The 22488-nt window shown below is 39.0% G+C and overlaps 1 protein-coding gene across 1 annotated transcript in view; it reads left to right on the top strand.

The window, feature by feature from the left end:
- PSMB7 (proteasome subunit beta 7) overlaps nt 1-22488 on the top strand; it is a 40648-nt gene that overhangs the window by 390 nt on the left and 17770 nt on the right. The window contains exons 2-6 of the mRNA XM_024214528.2: nt 236-329; nt 1366-1463; nt 2122-2262; nt 4956-5071; nt 21307-21365. Of these exons, the coding sequence (XP_024070296.1) occupies nt 236-329; nt 1366-1463; nt 2122-2262; nt 4956-5071; nt 21307-21365 (508 nt within the window). The remainder of the gene's footprint in view (nt 1-235; nt 330-1365; nt 1464-2121; nt 2263-4955; nt 5072-21306; nt 21366-22488) is intronic.

Raw genomic sequence — 22488 nt, 5'->3', positions numbered from 1 at the left:
GGAGTGGGGTTGGTGTTGTGGGGGGCGGGGCCAGGCTAGCAGGGGAGTGGGGTTGGTGTTGTGGGGGGCGGGGCCAGGCTAGCAGGGGGCGTAGTCGGCGGGGCCCAGGCGGGGGGGGGGTTTGGTATGGGGCAGTTTCACCTACTGGTGAGGGAGGTGTAGGAAGAAGATGAAAGCCTTGCTGGTGAAGGTGCTATATCTCCTTATTCTCCCTTTTCTCCTCCCCTTGTTCCAGGAATGCACTCCTAGAGGCAGAGTTGACTAAGAAGGGGCTTCGGCTCCCTGCAGCCCGGAAGACGGGCACCACCATTGCTGGAGTTGTGTTCAAGGTGAGGTTAGGTTGCTCATTGACCTCGTTCCCTACGGCAGATGGTCCTAGGGCACCCATCACTGTACTATCAGAGTACAACGCAGAGCAGCTAAGAGTCACAGGAAGATGTTTATAATGGACTCAGCTCTTCACCTCTTCCAGGGTTAGCAGCTGTTGCATAAGGGGTTTTTGCCCTCAGTGAATGTGGGGAGACTTCTGCTTTGTGTGTTTCTGCCAATTTTGTTTGTTGACCCACGTAAGTTCTTTGTGGGGCTGTGGAGTGAATACATCACGAGAGAGTGGCATTCTATTTTCCCTTGCTGTTTATCAGGAGAACAGTCAGCTAACTCTCCTTTGCAGAATCTTCAATTCTGATGATGAAGAAAAACAGAATTACGTCCCAGATGGCCTGTACAGCTCTCACGCTTAGGAATAATCATGCATTGAACTCTAAATAGAGCATATTTTATCTGGAAGTTAGAGATAAAATGTAATTTTTAGTCTCTTGTGTCACTGCACTTTAAAACCCAAACTCCACACTCTTGCTGTGGCAACAGGTGGCCTGTAATCTGGGTTGGCTGTTCCTTCAGGTGGCAAGAGATACTGTGGTGATGCGCACAATATGAAAACTAGTTGGAAAATAACATGAAATCTTACCTCTTCCAGTAAGGTCCACTAGCCAGAGTCACCTCACTGGAAAGTGCCAAAAGTGTCTTCCTCAGCTGAACACTGCATTCAGTCCACTGCTGACTTACTCTGTCAGCTCTCTTCACTCACAAGCTCTGTTTAGCATGCTTGCCCTTTCCTGTTACATTGCTGTATATTTGATGGTGACAGAGCCTTTTTGGTGCTACGGGAACTTGTCAATTACAAATTCTTCTACAGCCCAGTATTTACCATTTTCTCTCTCTCTGAGGGTACATTATTATTGTGAGAATTGCAGGCAGTGACAGTGGTCATTGTAATTGCATGTTACAGACTACTGTAACGTGAGCAGTAAAATAATGTTAAATCTTATCAAAGTTTTGATTCTAAGTATCTCACCTTTTCTGTAGGATGGTATAGTCCTTGGAGCAGATACAAGAGCAACTGAGGGGATGGTTGTTGCTGACAAGAACTGTTCAAAAATACACTTCATTTCTCCTAATATCTAGTAAGTATTAAAACTGTCAGTTTTACAGTAAGTAAAGTTTAAGTGTAAGTTTAGTGTTGATTCTTGTAAACTGTACGCCTTATTGCTAATACCTCAGATTAAAAATGAGAATTTTAAAATGGTAGTTAATTTCACCAGCAATGCAGTTTGTTTCCTTTTGGTAGTCATTCATGCCAGACAATGAAAATAGGTTAGCTAGTTTCATGGTTAGTATCTTGTCAATTTAATTTTTTTCTCCTGCACCAGCATAAGACTGTAATGCTTGGGTTGAAAAAACTGCAGGAGTGTATCTAAATATGAAGCAGTGAAATATCCTACCCTCCAGTTGCTATTGGAAATACTTCTTTCTGTCAAAGAAAATGCCTATTAACTCTGAATGCATGTGAGTGGTCTTTGTATACTAAAAGGGACAGGAAACTATAACAGTTACATAGATTTGATTAAATCAAAGCAAACTAGGGGAGGAGACAATGAAAATCTAACACATTAAATAAAGTAATCGTAATTTTATCTGTCTGAATAGCTGGTATCCACCTATTTTACACTTCATGGTAGGTTAGAGTCAGTTCCACTTCTAGCGACTAAAAGAAGAGGGACATTCATTAAATACAATGTTTAAGAGTTTTTAACTTGGTAACTTACCAAAAATGTTTTCCAGTTGTTGTGGTGCTGGAACAGCTGCAGACACTGACATGACAACTCAACTGATCTCTTCCAATCTGGAGCTCCATTCCTTGTCTACTGGACGGCTTCCGAGAGTTGTCACAGCTAACCGAATGCTCAAACAGATGCTTTTCAGGTAACTCCATGAATTCACTCTTACATTTTTTAAATGCTGGCACTGGATAAAGCTTCAGTTTATGAGAAATGGATAACTGGAAGATACATTTTTAACTTAAAGGAATGTGGTTAATGAACACAACCTCCTTCAGGGTAAACTACATAAATACATTTTACAGCCTTTGTAGCCAAGGCAGAGTTACCTAAGTGTATTTTCACTATTTACTTTCAGATTTATAACCAGCTAAAAAGTGAAGCCAATGCTATCAGATTGTGAATTTTACTAAAGCTGGAAATTTTACTTTTAACTCAAGGGCAGCTGGGCAGCTTTCTGTAGTTTTGATCTTTAAGTGAATATCAGTGTTCTCTTATTCTGTGTTTTTTACAGAGATATTAACAGTACTGCAAATTCCTTGCAGACACTGACCTGAAGTCAGAAAGTATATAAATATTTTATCATAAAACTGCCATGCACTTTTGTTCATTTTGCTTTGTCAGACAGAAGCAAAGAAACAATGAGTTATCTTTCCATTTTGTGCACTATATGTGGTGAATTTAAAAGCGCAGTCTGATATCAGAGGACTGAAACGAAGTGATGACAATTTAATACAACAATTTTATGCAGTCAGTAATACTACGACACCTCAGAAGCGCGCTTCACCCATGGGTCCTTTGACACAAGACTGTGCTTTTAGATTTTTACAAGCACTATTTAAACATCCTCCATCTATGAGGTACAGTGTAGCTAAGTGTTGTATCCATTTTAAATATGGGGAAAATAAGACAGAAGTTGAATAACTTGATCCAAGGTCAGAGGCAGTGGCAAAACTGGAAAAACAAACAAAAATACTAGACCCTCCTTTACTGCTAGTCCAACGTTCCCTCAATTTGTTTGGATCACTTATCCCAGCCAAACAGTGAAATAGAGGCGGGATGATGGAGAGGAAAATACAAAGTCCGTCAAAACCATTAGGATTTCCCATTTCCCCCTACAACTTTGTCCTCTCAAGTATAGCTTTGCAAAGAGATACAAAGGTAGATTAGGTATTTACACACACCATAGGATACAATTAGCTGCTGAATTACTTAAGGTTCTAATAGCTGAGGTTTGTATTTTTAGTAGCATTATCTATTGCTGAGAGAGTTTTTGAATGATCTGGTTCTGAAAGAGTACCACTAATAGAAACTTATTCTTGACTTGTATAGTCCAGTCCCCTCAACTGACACTTCAGACATTTGCTACATTCTTCTAAACAAACTTACGAAGTACAACTTTCCTGATCTTAATGTTTTCTCTCTTTGCTGTAACCTTCCTCACACCTGTACAACCAGCCCTAGTAAACTGGATCTAAATTATGCAGCAAGGAGTCAGAGTATGAGGAACCATTTTGCCAATGACCGGGAATTCTGCAGCATCTTCATTTAAATTTAAAACGTGTTTTTATTTCATTTAAAATTAATTCAATCAATACATCCATTGTCACTTTGATATTGAATATTTCTTTAGGCTAGTGTCCTCAGATTTTCCACGTGGCCAGTATGCCAAAGACTTTCTGGTTATTGTTTGGGGAAGGGGAGGGAGGGAGACATGCAAAGGAAATGTAATGTTTGACTTTGAAATTGTAGGGCAATCATCCTAAAATAGTTTCAATTGATGGATTTGCCATCAGAATCAAGCACTGTTTTATGTGTGTGGGGTATTTAATCCACATTACCAGTTTTTCCAGGCTAAACAGACTGAGGGCATGTTCTCCATCCCTTTTTTAACCATGCCAATGTTATTTTAATACAGTGTTTTGCATAAGTAAATTATGTCTCGGTGGAAGGTGAAAGAATGAAGTATGTGCATGTGATTAAAAATAAATGTTTCCAGCAATCATGAAAGTTCCCAGAAAATTAAAGTCTGGGATAGAAGAAGGGGGAAAAAAAACAAAAAAAAACCCATTCCATGTAACCAAGTGCTCTGGAGTCAGGATGAGTTACGGTTAAGTCAGGTCATCAGGTTGGCAGCTTGGCTGTTGGTCAGCTTGGCTGTTCCAATGGGCTGTCATGTGACAGTCATTAAAAGCAATCCAGATATTTGGACCAACCAAAGACTAAAAATGGAGGTGGAGGAGGGCATACATTTTAAAACTCTTTCCAATAAAATAAAAACCCGTTTCAAATGCAGGAATAATATACTTCAGGTAAGACCTGAAAAAGTTAACTTTTTGGCTTATCTTTCTAGTAAAGAAAGAAGGGCGTGTACAGGATAGTAATGCTGTAGCACAACAAGTGTGCCATTTGAGAGATCCAGCACATTTCCTGCAGCTGAACATTTTAATTCTCCAGTTTCAGGCGATGGCGGTTTAATACTGCAGTACCTTTCTATACCCTAGAGTTAATTTTTCTTAATTCGAATGATCACATATTGCTAACATTTGCAAAGTGCTCCTGATAGGTAGCCAAACAGTTATTTTCTTTGTATAATGATTTAAAAAAGGACAGATTAACTAGACCAAATAAGGGGTCTGTATTTAATATTGGCTAATAGGACTGGCATGTTTTTGAAAGATATACATTTAGATTATTATGCATGGAGAAACAACCTGTTATAATAATATATAATAACCTTTTCATAATAATACCTGTTATAATAATGAAAAAGTACTTTAGTTTTTAGAATGCATGTGTTATCAATGTCTAAATTCATATTTGTACTTCGTTCAACAGGTATCAAGGTTACATTGGTGCTGCTCTGGTTTTAGGGGGAGTAGATGTCTCTGGACCCCACCTTTACAGCATCTATCCCCATGGATCAACTGACAAATTGCCCTATGTTACTATGGGTGAGTAATGTTGCTTTACTTCAGAAGAGTGTTGCAACACTGCTTGCTAATTTAAATGCTTGTGCTTGTATTTCTTACACATTTGAATTCTGTGGTTCATAAGTGGTGTCAGGAGTTCAGAATTAAGAAGGAGCCTCTGTAAGATACTGATGGTTCCGTTCCTTCCTTTTACATTTCAAAAACACTTCTGAAGATTCTCATGCCAAAAAAAATATGGTGAGTTGTAGAAGAGCTGGTGTTAGATAATGTGCTACATGGATTCCTCAACAGACTTGACACCTAGAATCTCTACTGTTCTTCCTGTTTACTGGCCATTTGAAGTAAAGAATCCATGGCACTATTTGTAAGAGTTGGGTTACTAATCTTGTGTCTTGCCCAAATTCCAGCTTGGGTAACTACATTCTTTCTCATGTTTGTTACCGTGGTGGTTTCAGTGGAGTAAACATGCCTCACTCAGTGTCTGAAATCTTTGTGAAGTGTTTCTACACTGCAAAATAGCAATTGTGTTCCACTCCAGAGAAGTGGCTGCATTTCAGTGGTTAGTGAAGTGATCTCTGTGTAGCCTTCTGCCTGTCTTGATAGGATAAAAGTTTGTTTAATGTGAGTTTCTGACTATGGTAAGGAACAGAAATTCTCAAGCAGTCCCTCCCTTTAGTGTTCACTGTAAGTTCTGGTGTCAGTAATTGGCCTTATAGACTGCCACCTCAAGTCATTTAACTGATACCATTTTGAGACGCTTCAATCCTGCTGTATATTCCACCCTTTTATAGTATTTTTCTGCAACCGCTGTAGTCTGAAGAGAATGATATACATTTAATTGCATTTTAGATGAGTCCTCATAATTACTTTAAGCTGTTTAGTTATTGGGAAAATGACCTGTAAGGCTGGTGTAGTCAACTTTATTCAAATGTCATACATCTCCTCACACTCTGGTCATCATAACTTCTCATTTTTTCATGCCGCCTCTGCACCTAGAACAAAATCCCTCTTTGTGTGCAGCTAATATCCTCACTCTTCGAAACCCACTTTCCCCATAGATTTTCACTCCTTGGCTGTCTGCTCCTCATCTCTTACCTTGTGCAGGATCTATTTAAATATCAAATCTTATAAAGCGTCGAGGACCGCAAAGACTTAATAGGCTTTTATAAAACATACACTGAAAGTGTCTATAATAAATAGAGTCCTGCATGGATACAAACTTTGTATCTGCATCCAATCCGCCATCCTCAAACATGGTCAGCAGATATCCACAGCTATGGATATAAAGCGGATATCCGCAGATTTGCTGGGCTCTAATAAGATCACTTACCTAGTCTGGCATCCCATCATCCAGGCTTCCATTTTCCTTTACGAGTCAGTAGTCTCCCTTTGGCTGGTGCAGAGATTCGAGGTTTTGGTGGATAGGCTGGTGAGCGTGGGGGTTTCTTGTAACGTAGCCCTCTGACGAAGCAAATGTTCTCTCCTTCTTGGGCACTGGTTCTCAAGCTTTTGTACTGGTGACCTCTTTCACACAGCAAGTCTCTGAGTGTGACCCCCCCCCCCCCCCCATAAATTAAAAACACGTTTTTTATATTTAACACAATTACAAATGCTGGAGATGGAGCAGAGTTTGGGGGTGGAGGCTGACGGCTCATAACCCGCACTTAATAACCTTGCGATCCCCTGAGGGGTCACAACCCCCAGTTTGAGAGCCCCTGTTCTAGGGCAGCCAGAAAAGTCCAAACAAAATATAATGCCATTCTTTGGCCCTCTCCAAGCTCTGTCTTCTACCCCATTGTCAAAAGATTACCAGTCTCTTGATCCTCCCCAGTCTAAGCAGTTCCTTCCCAGGACCACAACTCTCACCCCGTTGATAACAGAGAATGAAGCAGGGCACTTCTTCCCACCCTTGCTGGAAGCCCCAGTGTGGGTCCCTAAACAGGTGCCAGCAGCAGGCCTCATGCTTTCTCCTTCTCAGGCTTTACCCCTTCCCAGAACTCCTCTCTCTGCTCCCAGGCCTGTTCCAGCCCTTGTCCATACCCTCTCCTGGACTGCTTCCCCATCTCTCTCGGTAGAAAGCATGCATTTCAATACTCTACAATTCCCAGGATCCCTCTGGAGACTAGATCTCCCAGAAGGCCCATGTTCCACACTGAGCCAGGATTGGGTCATGCTTCATCTTCAGTCTGCCTTAAATGGCCAGTGCACACCCAGTGACAGCGCCTGTGTGCTCAGAATGTTCGAGGGGCCTGTAGACCTGAAAGATCACCCTCAAGAATCCATGGCTTTAGAGGGAGGGAGAAGTATACCAAGAAAAAAAATTGAAAGTCAGAAACCCTCTATCTATTTCATTTCATTTTGAACTAAGGAATGTAACGCTGAAAATGGGAACTATAAAATAACAATTTTGTGTCCTGAGTTTTAAGAATTAAGTACCATTGCATCTTGGAGACCAAACAGAAGTAAAGTTCAAGGGGTGTATAGCAAAGTATTTATTTTATAGGCATTTTGCCATCCAGTCCTTGTATCCTTTTTTACAAAGCCTAGAAAAGCCCTGCTTGGTTACAGCACCTGGTTATCAGAGAAGTTGTTGCTTTTTCTGTTTTACAGCTGTTTTGTTTTATTGCGGGGGGGGGGGGGGGTACCACGGTGGAGTCAAATGAATTTCCTACCATTACGCAGTGAGGCAGTTGCTCAGATATGATTGGAATCCAGGGAAATCTGGGCCACCTATCGACAGCTCTTGCCATTAGAGCACATCCTCCTAGCTTTTAGGGTATGTCTACGCTGCAGATAAACACCCAGGGCTGGCCTGTGTCAGCTGACTAAGGCTACAGGGCTATTTCATTGTGGTTTTGGGCCTGGGCTCTGGGACCCGCTCCCTCCCCCCTCCTTTGCCCCCCTCCCCTCCCCATGGAGTCCCAGAGCCTGGGCTCCAGCCCAAGCCTGAATATCTACACTGCAGTTAAACAGCCCCATAGCCTAAGCCGCATGCGCCTATGTCAGCAGACACGGGTTAGCCATGGGTGTTGAATTGCAGCGTAGACATACCCTTAGATATCCTCTGTTGTCTTTGCAGCTGCAGAACTGTGCACCTTGGCTGAATTGTGCCCGTCTTTCTTTTAAAAAGAAAAAATACTGGTCCCATTCTTTGACTCTCCGTTCTAGAGGTAGGAGGCAAGTGCAGAGGTTATTACCCTTGCAACTCCTCAGTTTTGCTCACTAGCAAAAAGCATCAGTGCAAACCATAAAAAGGAACTTGAGTGTATCATCTTCTAACTTTCAGACCTCCTTAAATACAGTTGCTGAACAAAATATAAATGTCTCCAGTGAGTATCCTAGGAGGTCACTGTGTTACCACAGAATACAGAATCTATATTCTGCTCTAACTTTTGTTCATTGACTCTGTTCTGAGGAGCTTGTCATTCTCTCTCTTAACCAGTGTTTGCACTTCATGTCTAAGCATAGCTCTTCTGCCGTAACAGTTCAGGTTTGCCTTTGTCTGAACTAAAACTGAATATTTTAAAAAGAACTTGGAGGAATACTTTTTTTTTCTCATATTTAATATTGCTTATTTTGATTTAACCTCTTTCTCTGAAGACAAATGCTTGAACAGTCAAGTAAAATGAAAACTTCCTCGGCTATCCAAGTTTGAATTCTGTGATGCTTCAAAATCTAAAGACTTGTGAAAAATGCTGCCATCTATGGAATGTTCCAATTCAACTTGGGAACTTAGGGCATTCACAGATATTGAGTTACACTCCACTGTTAAAATAGTAGGAATTACAACAAATGACTATTTAGTATTAGAGAAGCTAAAGCAAAATTCTTCATAATTCCATTATTCAGGAAAGTAATCTGAGGGCAAGATTTGGGCTTTTCAGATGCTAATAAGGGCAACCAAACTTTTGCCCAAAAAGGATTGTACCAGCCAGTTGGTAGTGATGTGAGGGCCATACATGACTTCCATAAAGTTAGACAGTGACTTCAAGCACTCATAGTTAATATGGAAGAGATACCATTTTCATCTGAGAAGATTAAAATGGAGCATATCACTCAGGAACCTGTTATCTCTTCTAGCCATGTTAAAGGGACACTGTCAACTTAAAATTCACCCGTATGCCTGGAAATTCTGTACTGTTACAATCCTTCAGATTGCTGCATCTGAAACAGATGAGAGAAGAACTCTATTTTTCAATTAGTTTATTGGTGTAGTTGCTAGTGCTTTATTTCCCCATTATTTCCCCTGTATAGTCAGTTATCTTTATTTCCCCACATAACACGTGTGACTATTGAAGATATATTTGAACTTTATGTTCTTTTAAAGGTGAGTTTGGGTGTGGGCTACTTGATAAAAGTTACTGATTTGCACTCAGGCCACCTGGATTATATAATCAAATAATGCAAGCAAAGTGTATTCTGCCATGGTAGTAGAAATTGACCCTCAATTACCATTTCTATACTGAGTGCTCATCTATGGTCACTTTTTTGGTCATTTTAAATTACTGTGATTACTTGATATCCCCACTCCAGTTACTGCATCCTGGCTAATCAGAGGAATCATTTTAAAACTTATTCAATAGATTCCTTGTAGATAGTGTTCTCTTAATTCGCTATTAATTAACTCTTCTTTGTTAGGCAGACTTAGCCTCCAAGTTGTAAATGAATGCTTATCTCCAGCTCTTGGCTTGGTGATGCTTCTTGCAGGAGCATTGGTAAAATGATATTCTTATCGACAAACTAGGCAAATACAATTTAGATGGGGCTACTATAAGGTGGGTGCATAACTGGCTGGATAACCGTACTCAGAGAGTTGTTATTAATGGTTCCCAATCCTGCTGGAAAGGCATAACGAGTGGGGTTCCGCAGGGGTCTGTTTTGGGACCGGCTCTGTTCAATATCTTCATTAACGACTTAGATATTGGTATAGAAAGTACAATTATTAAGTTTGCGGATGATACCAAACTGGGAGGGATTGCAACTGCTTTGGAGGACAGGGTCATAATTCAAAATGATCTGGACAAATTGGAGAAATGGTCTGAGTTAAACAGGATGAAGTTTAACAAAGACAAATGCAAAGTGCTCCACTTAGGAAGAAAAAATCAGTTTCACACATACAGAATGGGAAGAGACTGTCTAGGAAGGAGTACGGCAGAAAGGGATCTAGGGGTTATAGTGGACCACAAGCTAAATATGAGTCAACAGTGTGATGCTGTTGCAAAAAAAGCAAACGTGATTCTGGGATGTATTAACAGGTGTGTTGTGAGCAAGACACGAGAAGTCATTCTTCCGCTCTACTCTGCTCTGGTTAGGCCTCAGCTGGAGTATTGTGTCCAGTTCTGGGCACCGCATTTCAAGAAAGATGTGGAGAAATTGGAAAGGGTCCAGAGAAGAGCAACAAGAATGATTAAAGGTCTTGAGAACATGACCTATGAAGGAAGGCTGAAAGAATTGGGTTTGTTTAGTTTGGAAAAGAGAAGACCGAGAGGGGACATGATAGCAGTTTTCAGGTATCTAAAAGGGTGTCATAAGGAGGAGGGAGAAAACTTGTTCACCTTAGCCTCTGAGGATAGAACAAGAAGCAATGGGCTTAAACTGCAGCAAGGGAGGTTTAGGTTGGACAGTAGGAAAAAGTTCCTAACTGTCAGGGTGGTTAAACACTGGAATAAATTGCCTAGGGAGGTTGTGGAATCTCCATCTCTGGAGATATTTAAGAGTAGGTTAGATAAATGTCTATCAGGGATGGTCTAGACAGTATTTGGTCCTGCCATGCGGGCAGGGGACTGGACTCGATGACCTCTCGAGGTCCCTTCCAGTCCTAGAATCTATGAATCTATGAATCTATAAAAATGGAACAGAGTGTGAACTTGCCAATTTATCCTCTACAAGTTTTTAATATGACTAGAATGATTGTTAAAGAAACACTTATCTGGAAACTAAGGTATTTGACAATCTGGGAATACTAACTTACAGAATAAACATTATGCCCCCTCAAGAAAGCCTTGAGATGTCTATCCACGTCATCCAGATAAGATTTTTATCTCTAGGTATAGTGATCAATTTTTTAATTATTCAGACATGTCCAGAGGACCCCTGTGTTCAGAATCCTGTAGTATTTAACAAGCTCTGGTACTAGCAGGTGAGCTGTAATGGCTATAACCTTTGTAGTTTTGTTACAGGAAGGAAAATAGCATGGAAATATAGTTGAAGGTAAAGCCACAGAAATCTCAGCATTTCACCCATTCTTTCACCTAAGTGAGCATTTATAGCAGGAGTGTCAAACTCATTCTTTGGGAAGTGCTGAATTCTATTTTGAATTATGGTCTGTGGAATAAATTTAGGACTACTTAGTCCCCTGCACCCACACCATACACCGAGTAATGTTAATAGGAGGTTTGCACAAAGTTCAAATATAGAAAATATGGCTTCTAGCCAGTAACTAAAAGTTTTCATCCTTATTGTCTATCAGACTGCAATTTAAATATGTAATGAAATGCAAATTATTTGTACAGTGTCATGATTGGGCTATATAGTTAATACTCATCTGAAATTAATGTGGCTGGGGATGTTGACATTGCTAGAGCCATTATTTCAGGTTGTCTGCAGACTCAGGAAGTCAATCTTTGCATCGTTTGATTCTTGGCCTTATTTTGGAGGTTGAGGGCTTTTCTTTTAAATGAAAGTGTAGGTTCTGCAGAATCTGAATGTAATGTGCAAGGCCACATAAATATATCGAGTGGGCTGGATCTGTCCTGCCGGCCAGGAGTTTGACACCCCGATTTACAGTATTTAAATTTGTCCTTATCTCTAGTATGGTTACTGTCATTCTAAAATAGTTTCAAATGGAGAAAGTTGAACTGAAATTAAAATTAGGTTACTCATTGCCCTCTACACAGGCTTTTCTTGTCAGACTCCTCAGATCAGTCATATACTCTATGGCATATTCTTCAAAGTTTTAAAGGACCTTTTCAGTAAAAACGTCCATCTAGCTAGAATATCTTAAAATTGGCTTCCACAACAACTGTGTCTGGAAACGGGATGACTTTTTTGTTGCTGCGGACTCAGACCTCAATGGCCAAAAGAGTCTGCTTCTCTAAAACACGGACAACCAAATCAATGGATCACTGATATTTCCCTGGAGGTCTGGGGTGGTAGCCCTGTCCAGGATGAGGTGTTATAACACTATAACGTCTTGCATCTGAAGAAGTGAGGTTCTTACCCACGAAAGCTTATGCTCCCAATACTTCTGTTAGTCTTACAGGTGCCACAGGACCCTCTGTTGCTTTTTACAGATTCAGACTAACATGGCTACCCCTCTGATACATAACACTTTAGGATATTTACCCCAAAACGTGCCTCTCCCTCTACCACCTAATATGCATCCATCAGTTTCTCAATTATAATTTGCCCATTCTGCAGAATGCCACGTTAGTGAATAGATGGGCTAATAAAATGGATGTTTACTAGGGATTGTGGTTAATTGAGGTCCTCTTTACCAATCCATTTGACCCTCATGCCATCCTCTTTCCTCTCCCCCATGCTATTCTCTGCTGAATTCGCAGAAATAATAGGGCTTTTTTTATTGGCGTTGTAGCATTCTACTTAATTTGTTAGAACTGAAGAACACAGGTAGAAGAATGTCTTTTATTGACTGGATTATAAAAACATTTCTGGTGTCTGCAGAGTGTGTCTTTGTGTCTCCAAATTCTTCTCAATGTGATCGTGAGAACACTACAATTCATTATTACTTTTGTGTAATTTTAATTTTGTTTTTCTTCCATGTGAGTGAAAACTAGATACATTCTAAACTCCTTTATATAAGCTGATTTTAGGCAACTTACGAAAGCTTTCCTTCTGATGCCTCTCTCAAACATTACTGAGAATGGTTTCTCATTAGTGCCTGAGATATATACACATCCATTTACAAGGTAATTGCTTGAAAGACTATGGCCTTTAAGAACTGATTTAATATATTAAACAAAGAGAATGCATTTAAAAAAAACCTAACATCTAACACATCCCTATTTATAACACACATCCTTTCGCAATTAGGGTTTTAAATGCCTTTTAGGTTGTTAAAGTAAAACAGTAAATTAACAGGATTGTGCGGTTTGTAATGTGAATTCTGATTAATTTACAGATATTCTGCTAAGATGGTATTAGACCAATAGATGGTGCCATTACCTTAGAAACTGGTAAATTGTTTACTTAGCAGATAAAATTAATGAAACAGTTGTATTATATGTGATGTCATGATCTACTCTAGCTCTTGATAGAATTAAAATATTAATATTAATTTGGTTTTGTATTTTATAATGTGCTCTAAAACCAATACATTACCAAATATAAAACCATAAATTACTTCATAATGCAAATAGGTAGTGATTGATTAGTGAACCAGTGGTGTAGGAATACAATCTGCTTTTATCTATATGATTTCTTTTGGAACTTTTGCTTTAAAAAGCATTAAAGTCTGATACTTCTCTAGACGGGTCACAGATTCTGACTAAAGAAAATAAACTAGCAGGAGCAGTTCATACAAGATGTACATACTGTTCTAGCCATTTTAGTTCTCTTTTGCTTAAACTTGTTTCATTTTCTGATGTACCCGATCTTTTGTTTATTTAAAAGCATAAGCAAAAAGTAATCCAAAGAACATCCTGTATCCTGCCATACTGAGCACCAGATGTGCGGTTTCTACCCCCTGTCCAGTCCACATTGTGCAGACAGGTTCCATGCTTAATTAAAATAAATTTGGTTAAAGCTTGTATAGTAGCAATGTTTAAATAACATCTAGGGATTGCGGTGCTGTTGTGACCTGCAGAAAGAAGTGGTGGTGGGATACAAGGTTTTTGGCAGGAAATGGTAGATTTGATTGGTTTGGGCTGGGCTGCCTTTAAGCAGGAGAGAGAGAGAAAGTCAAGAGTAGTGGTAATTATATGGCTGATGGGGGCTAAGCTGGAGTAACGGGCTGGAACTTTGATACCTCATTACAAACCAAAGAGTTATCAGTATTTAAAAAATGGCACAGTATGAATCTGTCTTCGTATGCTTTGTGTTTGAAACCAAGTTTACGCTGCTTCAGCTGGTTGCTCAGTACCTAGAACAGGTACGCACATTGTATAGTTTACAAATCGGTTCCATTTTATAGGGGTTGGTTCAGTCAGAAGTGCATAGTATTTGTAATGGAGATGGCTATACTCTTCTCTTTACAGAGGCATCTGGAACTTAAGGGTTTTTTTGTTGTTGTTTATTTAACTCCTAATTTAAAAAAAAAAACATAAGTTGTCACACTTAACGCCAAAGAATGTTTTCAAATGACAAATTAGTACAAATTAACTGGTACGTTTTATATAAGGGCTAAATGGATTTTTCTGTAGTGAGTGGTGAAAGTACTTTTGTGGATGAATACAGAGTATCTTCCTTTGCAAAGGGTTTAAAAGAAACTCAGTGCTTACTCAGGAGTGAAAGCAGCAAATTAAACTGTTTATGCTGACAAAGGACAAATTTGGATTTCAGCAAACGATGCAAGATTGTCTGATTGCTTGGCTTGTCTAGGAAAGCTTCTAGCCAAGACTTATAATGAAATACATGCATAAAATTAAACTGCTTGAAGTCTGTAGTTCAGCTTTCGGAAGCAGTAAGATGTATTCCAGTGGTCTCTAGTGGCTGAACTTAGTCCCTTGGTACCAACATTGTTTTATATTCATAAATCAGCTCTTCATGCATTGGCAATGCCGGCCTGCGGAGCAAGCAGTACCACTGAGAGACTAGGCCGCTGAGCCAGGAACCAGATTGAAAAATGATGCCAATCGATGGGGCTGTGGAGAGCACTGAATTTTTACCTAGAATGAGCAGCAAATTGAATAACAATGAGTGTGTGTGAATAAGTGCCTTGTCAGTGAGCCCTGACACTGATGGATTAGAAAGTTCTAAATGTTACTCTCTCAACGCTGAATACCTCCTCCAGAGTGGCAGACTGAGGTAGCAAACAGGTCCTTGGGAGCTGAAAATGGACTGCTGTTAAGCACTAGGAAGTTCTCTGCAGTGAAAGTTCTGCTAAAAAAAATCCAGTAAGCGGATTTTAAAAAGCCATTGCAATTAATTATGAAACGGGAGGGGTTGGGGAAATCACTTACAACATCTGGATTTTTTTAGTGCAAATACTAAAATTTTAAAATGAAAGTTAACTGCTAAGACAATTTGAAAACTCCTAAGTTATGTAAAGGACAGTGTGATTCTAACATAAAATTCCATTACAACAGAGTCCATACACTTATTGTTATTTCTTAACCTAGTGGCAGATTCTAATGGAATGCCAGATTCCGTAAAGCAGTTTTAAAAATTAATCTGTTTTGACCGCAAATGTTAGGTCACATGTCCATATTAATTACCAGAATAAAAAACTTTTAGTATAGATTTTAACCGCTCAAATCTTAGTTTAAAATTTTATTTGTATGTTTCAACATGTCTAGCAATTTACAGTGTTACTTGTTTAGTTGTTAGGTTAATTACTAATTCTTTAAGAAGCATCTTCCTAAAATGATGCTTACAGAAAACATGTGCAAGGTTAACTGTGTTTTAGGGCTGACAGATCATTGGAAGTGCTATACTCTTGTATTTTTTGATGTTTACTGAGTTTTTACAGTTCTTAAATTGATCATAGAGATAAAAACTAGTTTAATATAATGAAGCTTTCTGACTGAAGCTGTGCTTCCAATGTCTACATATCTGGAAGTGTGTGGGTCTTTAAAATGGATCAGACAATGCACTTTTGAAAAACTTGCTCTTCATTAGAAGATTGTTTTATTAATTAAGCATGGTAATTATGCAGCTTTCAAATCACTTTTAAGAAGAGGTGTTTGTGTCTGTGTTGAGCTGAGGAAAGAGAGATGCTGTTAAACATACCTAAAGCAAATATGTAATATGATTATTATGTTGACTGTGAGATTAGTTAGAGATTAAATAAACAATTCATTGAATTACCAAGTATGACAGTGCTTTATTAATCCTTTCAGTGGCTTTGAGATATTATTATAATTGAACAGCTATGCTTTTGATTAATCAGTGAGGTTGAATCTCAACTGCTGGTGTTTTATATCGGATGCTATCTATATAAAGTTGGAGCACCTTTCCAGATGAATTCCACATATCCAAGTTGCTGTTACAGTTGGCAAACATATAACTGATGCTGGTTTTCCCTTTGTGCCATTGTGTTAAGTGTGTATTTAGAAATTTGCCCCTAGTCCTTTTAGTTTTTATGGCCAGATTGTCATAAGAAGTTGTGTCCAATGACTCCTGTGATGGGGCATTCCACTCACCGCATGGATGGCTCCTCCTCTTGGCCATTTGCAGATTAGCTCTGTGAAGCTGATGCCCCTTCCCGCAGTTGCACACCATTACTCAGTCTCTCTCTTCTGGTCTGCAGCCCCCTCACGCTTCACAAGCTGCTGCTGCCTCTTCATGACTCAGCCTTATGTCCAGGTCCCTGTCCGTTTTCCCTTCCGGGGTTTAGTCCTTCACAGCCTCTGTCACTTACACAGTGACCCAGGCTTCCCGTCACTGCCCTGCCGGTGCCACTTCCCCAGTGCTGGGTAGGGGAACCTGGGCCTACCTGCTACTCTTGGTTCCAACCCAGGGACCCTAGAAGATGCAGCCAAGGTCTGTTCAGTCCCCAACCTTGCTGCTTACTCTCTGGGCTGCTTCCCACACCAGCATCCCCCCCAGGGGGTTTGCCAGCCTTTCTACTCCCTCGTCCCAGGGAGAACCATGGGCTACTTGTCTCTCTAGCCTCCAAACATATCTCCCTTCTCCCAGGGAGTGATTGCAGATTACCTACCTGGCTTTATAGAAACCCCACCGGTTCCCACACAGGTGAGCTTCCCCTAATTAGGGCTCTCTTCTCAGCCTTCAGCCTAATAGGTTAATTGGCCCATCTGGCCTCCATTAACCCCTTCAGGGCAAGTGTGGGGTGGACACCCCATCGCAGCTGCCATTTGAGCACCTGCTTGAAGTAGGCAGTCTTTTAAAAGTAGTCATCTGCCAGCAGCTTACAACTTTCCCCAGTGACAGCTCCTGGGTGTTGAAAATTTTTGAAAAATCTGTCTCTAATTCTTTAAAGACCGCGGTTTTATTGGAGAGAAAATGAGAGGTGTTTTCCTTTACATCCCTGGCCTGCCCTCTTCCGATGCCAAAGTGAAATGCCACTTACCAGTAGATTGTTCTGATGTTTATAATATGATTGTCTCGTAATTGCATACTTTAATCAGTGGTTAACCTAGTTTAAAGATAAGATCAATAGTCTGTAGCATTAATATTACATTGAGCTGAATAGGTGCCGTTCCCATCTCTGTTAGAGCTATTGTTTAAGGGTACTTGCAGACATCACTATGCCAGTTACATTTGTTTCACATTTGAAGGTTATTTTTCAAATATGAGGGCTAGAAACTTTTAAAAATTAAAGCTTAGAATCTCAAGCACCAGGGGCAGCCACCAGAGAAGCACACTGGTTCACTCTGTTGCTATGAACTGGCCCAATTTGACCCCTGTTTAAAGTTCTCATCAGAATTTCTAGTAATTTGCAGTGTTGTTGTAGCCCTGTTGCTTCCAGGATATGAGAGAGACAAGGCGGGTGAGGTAATATCTTTTATTTTGTCAGAAATTGGTCCACTAATGATATTATTTCTCCTACCTGGTCTCTTTTCTAGTAATTGTGTTTCTTTCCCTAACTAATAGACAGTAATGGATTATATTTTGCAGTGTTAGGATTTTTACATCTCTTCAAGCATTAGTGTTAGAAAATATTTAACTTCTTTCTGCATGCTTGTTAGAAATTAATGTTTGGTGGATATAGAATACATAAATAAGAGAACAGTTTTGCTTCCCACATACAAATAGGCTACCCACAGTCCCTTAGGACCTTGGTTTTTCTGTGATTTCAATGGGTATTGCAATGAGAAAAATCGGATGTCCAGCTTTCACTTAGTTCCATGGATTTTTACTGCCTGCTTGCCAGTCATAATATATAACTTTCCCAAGGCATCCAAAATACCTGGAACATTGTGGATTTGTTTGGATCATACATTTGACAGCCACTGGGAAGTTGGTGTTTGATAGTGAAGTTCTACAGCTGTACTTGGAAGCAACTGTCCATAGCTGGCGTTCTGCCAGGTCTGCAGCTGTATACACAGCCAAACATCTCATGTAATGGCTGAATTCATCATCTTGTACACAAGAATTTAAGCCGTTTTTGCCAAACGGTTTCAATTGATATACATTTTAGTGTGAATGGATCAAGCTCACTCTCCAAAGTAACTCACATCAGTGTTGTCAAGTAGTGGATTATTTGGATTATTAGAGGAATGCAGAATAATAAAATGTATTTACTTACTCTTCTAAAAATGCATCCATATTCTTGGGTTGCAAGTATAAGCATAAAAATACAATTTATAAATTTCAAATGTTACCCAAAGTCCCTGTTGAGCTCCATCGTTCAAAAATCCACGCATCCTCAGAAGGCTTGAACTCTGTTCCTGAACAGAATGTTGGGCTGTGCAGTAAGCCTCCTGTCAGGGCACTGTTCTTTAAATGTGAGGCAATAAAGCTGTACTGTAAATATAAAACACATACTCAGGATTTACAAACTCAAGACGTACAATTCAGAATTTGTAGAGAAACATTGCACTCCTGCTCCAAGCTCTGTTTTGTATTTTTATTAGTTTTGTTAGCACCTTCATAGACCTCCTTTGTTTGTGGATGTATGTAGCTTAACTAATATAAAAATACAGCTCTCAGAATTTAACAGGCTTTCAGCACCTCTTTGAAAGCTTCCTTATGTGTGGGATAAACTAAATTCATTATTTAATTTGAATTTCAAATCTAATACTTATTTTTTATCTTGACCAGTATAAATAAGGGGCAACTCTAAGGCATATTTAAATTGTGCATTGTTTTATTATGTTATATACGTTTTTTATACACTGGAGACTTTCCTTTCTTTAAAAGTTTGCGTTGTTCTTGTCCTGGCATTCTGAACCTTTTGGACTTAAAAACTCACTTAGGATTTTGTCCTTGGGATCTCTTTTCACCAAGCAACTGGTGGAGTGGAAGACTACATCTATTCCATTTGTGCTTTGTTTGAGATTATTGCTCATAAGGAAAAACCATTCTAATTGAAGAGAGAACAACACAAGTGCTATGTAGAATAAGTGTGATGGTTGGGAAAGCTATCTATCCTCTTCTCTAAGAGCATCCACTGGTGTACATAAGAAGTGTGTGTACAAAAGAAAGGTGTATATAAAATGGGAGAGCATTAACAGAAGGTTTAGAAAATGAAGAAATATAATTTTTTCTCTTATGTGGTTATTACTTAAGAACAATAATCTTGTCTTTGAAATAATTACTTTTACACTTATATTCTGGAAACTTTATATTTTGTGCAGTCGTACTGTTAATCATGTGAAAGACACCTAGATCCTAGTATAAGCAGTTCTAAAATACTGGTTTCTAGTATTTTCAGTAGGCTTCCCATCCTGCTTGCAGAGGGCCTTACCTGAATTAAGGAGGCACCTATAGTTTTGGGATCCATCCCCCATGTGGCTCTTTAACTCTCTAGTTAGAATTGCTTTTCCATATAATTTCACTTAGACTAGCTTTGTTTTTGCATCTTCATTTATACACAGGGTCCCATATCTATTCCAGAACACAAGTGATTTTTCCCTTGGTTAGAGAATCAGTGAAATTTCTTTTGTTTGGTGTTTTGTCTGTTGACAACATCTGTTTATGTGGTTCTTCTGCTGCCAGTCCCTCAAATTCTTTTAGTTTCCAGTTTTAACTGTTAAAAAATGGAATCCCATATTGCTGCAAGGCCTAAATGAATAGTCATTGCTTGTCATACAAGTACACACGTGGAGCATCCTACTGTTTTTAGATGTGATGTATTTGGTACTGTAAAGGTAATGATCCTCAACCACAGCAATATTCTGTAACAGGAATATCTGTCATATTCATTGGGATTACCATGTTCATTGATTTGTGTCTGTAAATCTGCTGTTTCTACCCTTTAAATTTGATCTATAATTGGACCTCCTTAAATGGTTCAAATAAGGTAGTCTGTATTTCCTCAACAGTGTCACTGTCAGCTTCTCCTTTTTCATTATACATTCAGCAGACTGGATAAAATCAGCAGGACACCTCATTTGAAACTGTTTAATCGCTGTCTTTTTCTTTTGCTAAACCATTGAGCTGGTCAAGCGATGTACACAAATCATTTTAAATAGAAAATACAGCTTTCGGTGTGACCCAGCTAAACAGAGAGTGCTATGCAAAACACTTTAAAAAGTAATAAATGCCAAAAAAATCTTTAATTGGAGTAAAAAATTGTAGATAACTTTATTCACTCTCCAAAAGTAGAGCGTCCTGAAATATTGTCAGGGCCATGTACAGACAAGATGATGTCTTCCTAAAGAGCCGCTCTTCTCTGAACAAAGCAAGTCTAAAATTTCAAATCGTGCTGAGCTGCTTTTTGTCCATGTGTAGGAAGTGCATATTTATGGGTACAGCCTGCAATTACATGGCTTCAGGAAAAGCGGGGTTCTGTTGCAATCTTTGACTGGATCCGAGATGTGGTATTAAATTCTTGGCTCCGTATTTGTCATTTTGTCTATTTCCTGTTACTCTTCAAAGTACAAAGTAAAAATAATGGCTCAAAATCAATGCTGCCTAATAAACTGAAGAAAGTAAATGAGGAAAATAACCTGGTGGCAGCAGCTATTGCCGTTGCTGGTACACTTGTCTCCATGTGTCAAAGTGACTATCCCAGGGCAGCTCGTTAAAACAATCTCTTCTTTCTAAGTGTCTTGGTATTTAGTGTTACACCCTGCAACCTGGCCAGGCACAGGAGTGGGACAGACAATATACACTCTGGCATTCATTTAACTCACTTTCTATAACCTTGTTTTCATACTTCAGCATTTTACTGTAAATAATTTACACTAATAAAAATAGGACCACACCAAGTCTGTATGGACTAGAGGTAAATTTGGGACTCAAGTAAGTGTCACCTGTCACGAGAACAGACATTTAAATGGTACGTGGCAAAATAAGGGTCAGCATTTTAATGAGCTTAAGTCAGGTTTGTGGTGTGTTGCAGTTTTATTGACACTCTTGTTTTCTTCTAAAAATACTCTACAGAAATTCAGCAGTTATGTTACAGCTACGTCAAAATTGAAATAAATGTCTTCACTTTATTATCGTAGGTTCTGGATCATTGGCAGCAATGGCAGTATTTGAAGATAAATACAAACCAGACATGGAGGTAAGGAATATTTTGGGGTTTTTTAATTTAGTATTTCTTCTTTCAGTAATTCTCAAAACACTGACATACATTGAATGGGTTTGATGCTAATATTGAATGTTGCTTTAGTTTAAAAAAAAAAAAAGGAACCCTCCTGCTCCCAATGTCCCCCAATAGTATGCTGGCTCATTGGAGAGCTGTCAAAAAATTCAAATGGACATAGCCAACTTACAAATCCCAATACTTCTGTCTGTAATTTCTTTAATCGGTTCTTACAAAAGCTTCTATGATTAATGTAGGTGAAAGACTGGAGGAGAAATAGTTCTGTTTACAGTTTACTTTAGGTATATGAGAGTCCCTGTATAATCTGTTTCACTCTTTCCCCTGTATAGTCATTTCCTCATCCTCCCCCCTCTTTGTATGTCTTTCACATTCTTTTAAAGAAAGGAAAATGTGATTATAAAACCACAAAAATTGGCAGAAGCCAGTGCCTGAAACTACGTTTCACTCATTTTTTGAAACTGACTGGATTTCAAGTTGGCTGTCGCCATTCGAATAACAACTGTATTCCAATCTTCAGGATCTATCTAAAAGATGTTATCAGAACATTTATAAGTTATTTTGCTGATGGTCTGTACCGAACTTGAAAAATCTATAAATGCATGTTACTATGCAACCGTAATAATTTAAGAGTAAAAGCTGAAAGCCGTGGTACCATGATCAAGTTTTTGATACATTATGTGCCAGAATAAGATGGTCCATTCTCATTATATCCGTTTATGAACACATCCATTGCATTGTTTTTATTTATGTATAGCATTTCTTCACACGTATATAGAATATAAGGTATACTGGGATTTTTAAAAACCAGTTATTGTTCAATAACTATTTACCTAAAAAGGTGAAAAATCCACAGTTGTCTGTAGATACACTATTGATGAAAATAAAACTAAAAGAATTAAGACGCTTCCTCTGACTATATCTGGTAAAATGTGTCAAGGCCTCCTTTAAACCATATTAATCTCTTCAAACTTTCCTTGAATGCTTGCTTCTTCTAGTTGCAGTTGATTAATAATTCTACATGTTAAAGAAAAAAAATGAGAATTGAATACAAAATTGAAAGTTTGAAGTAGATTAAAAATGA

The sequence above is a fragment of the Terrapene carolina genome, unplaced genomic scaffold (genome assembly GCF_002925995.2).
Source record: "Terrapene carolina triunguis isolate 2854851 unplaced genomic scaffold, T_m_triunguis-2.0 Scaffold238, whole genome shotgun sequence".
NCBI lineage: Eukaryota > Metazoa > Chordata > Testudines > Emydidae > Terrapene > Terrapene triunguis.
The sequence above is the reverse complement of the archived record's forward strand: the minus strand, read 5'-3'. Positions and strand labels throughout refer to the sequence as shown.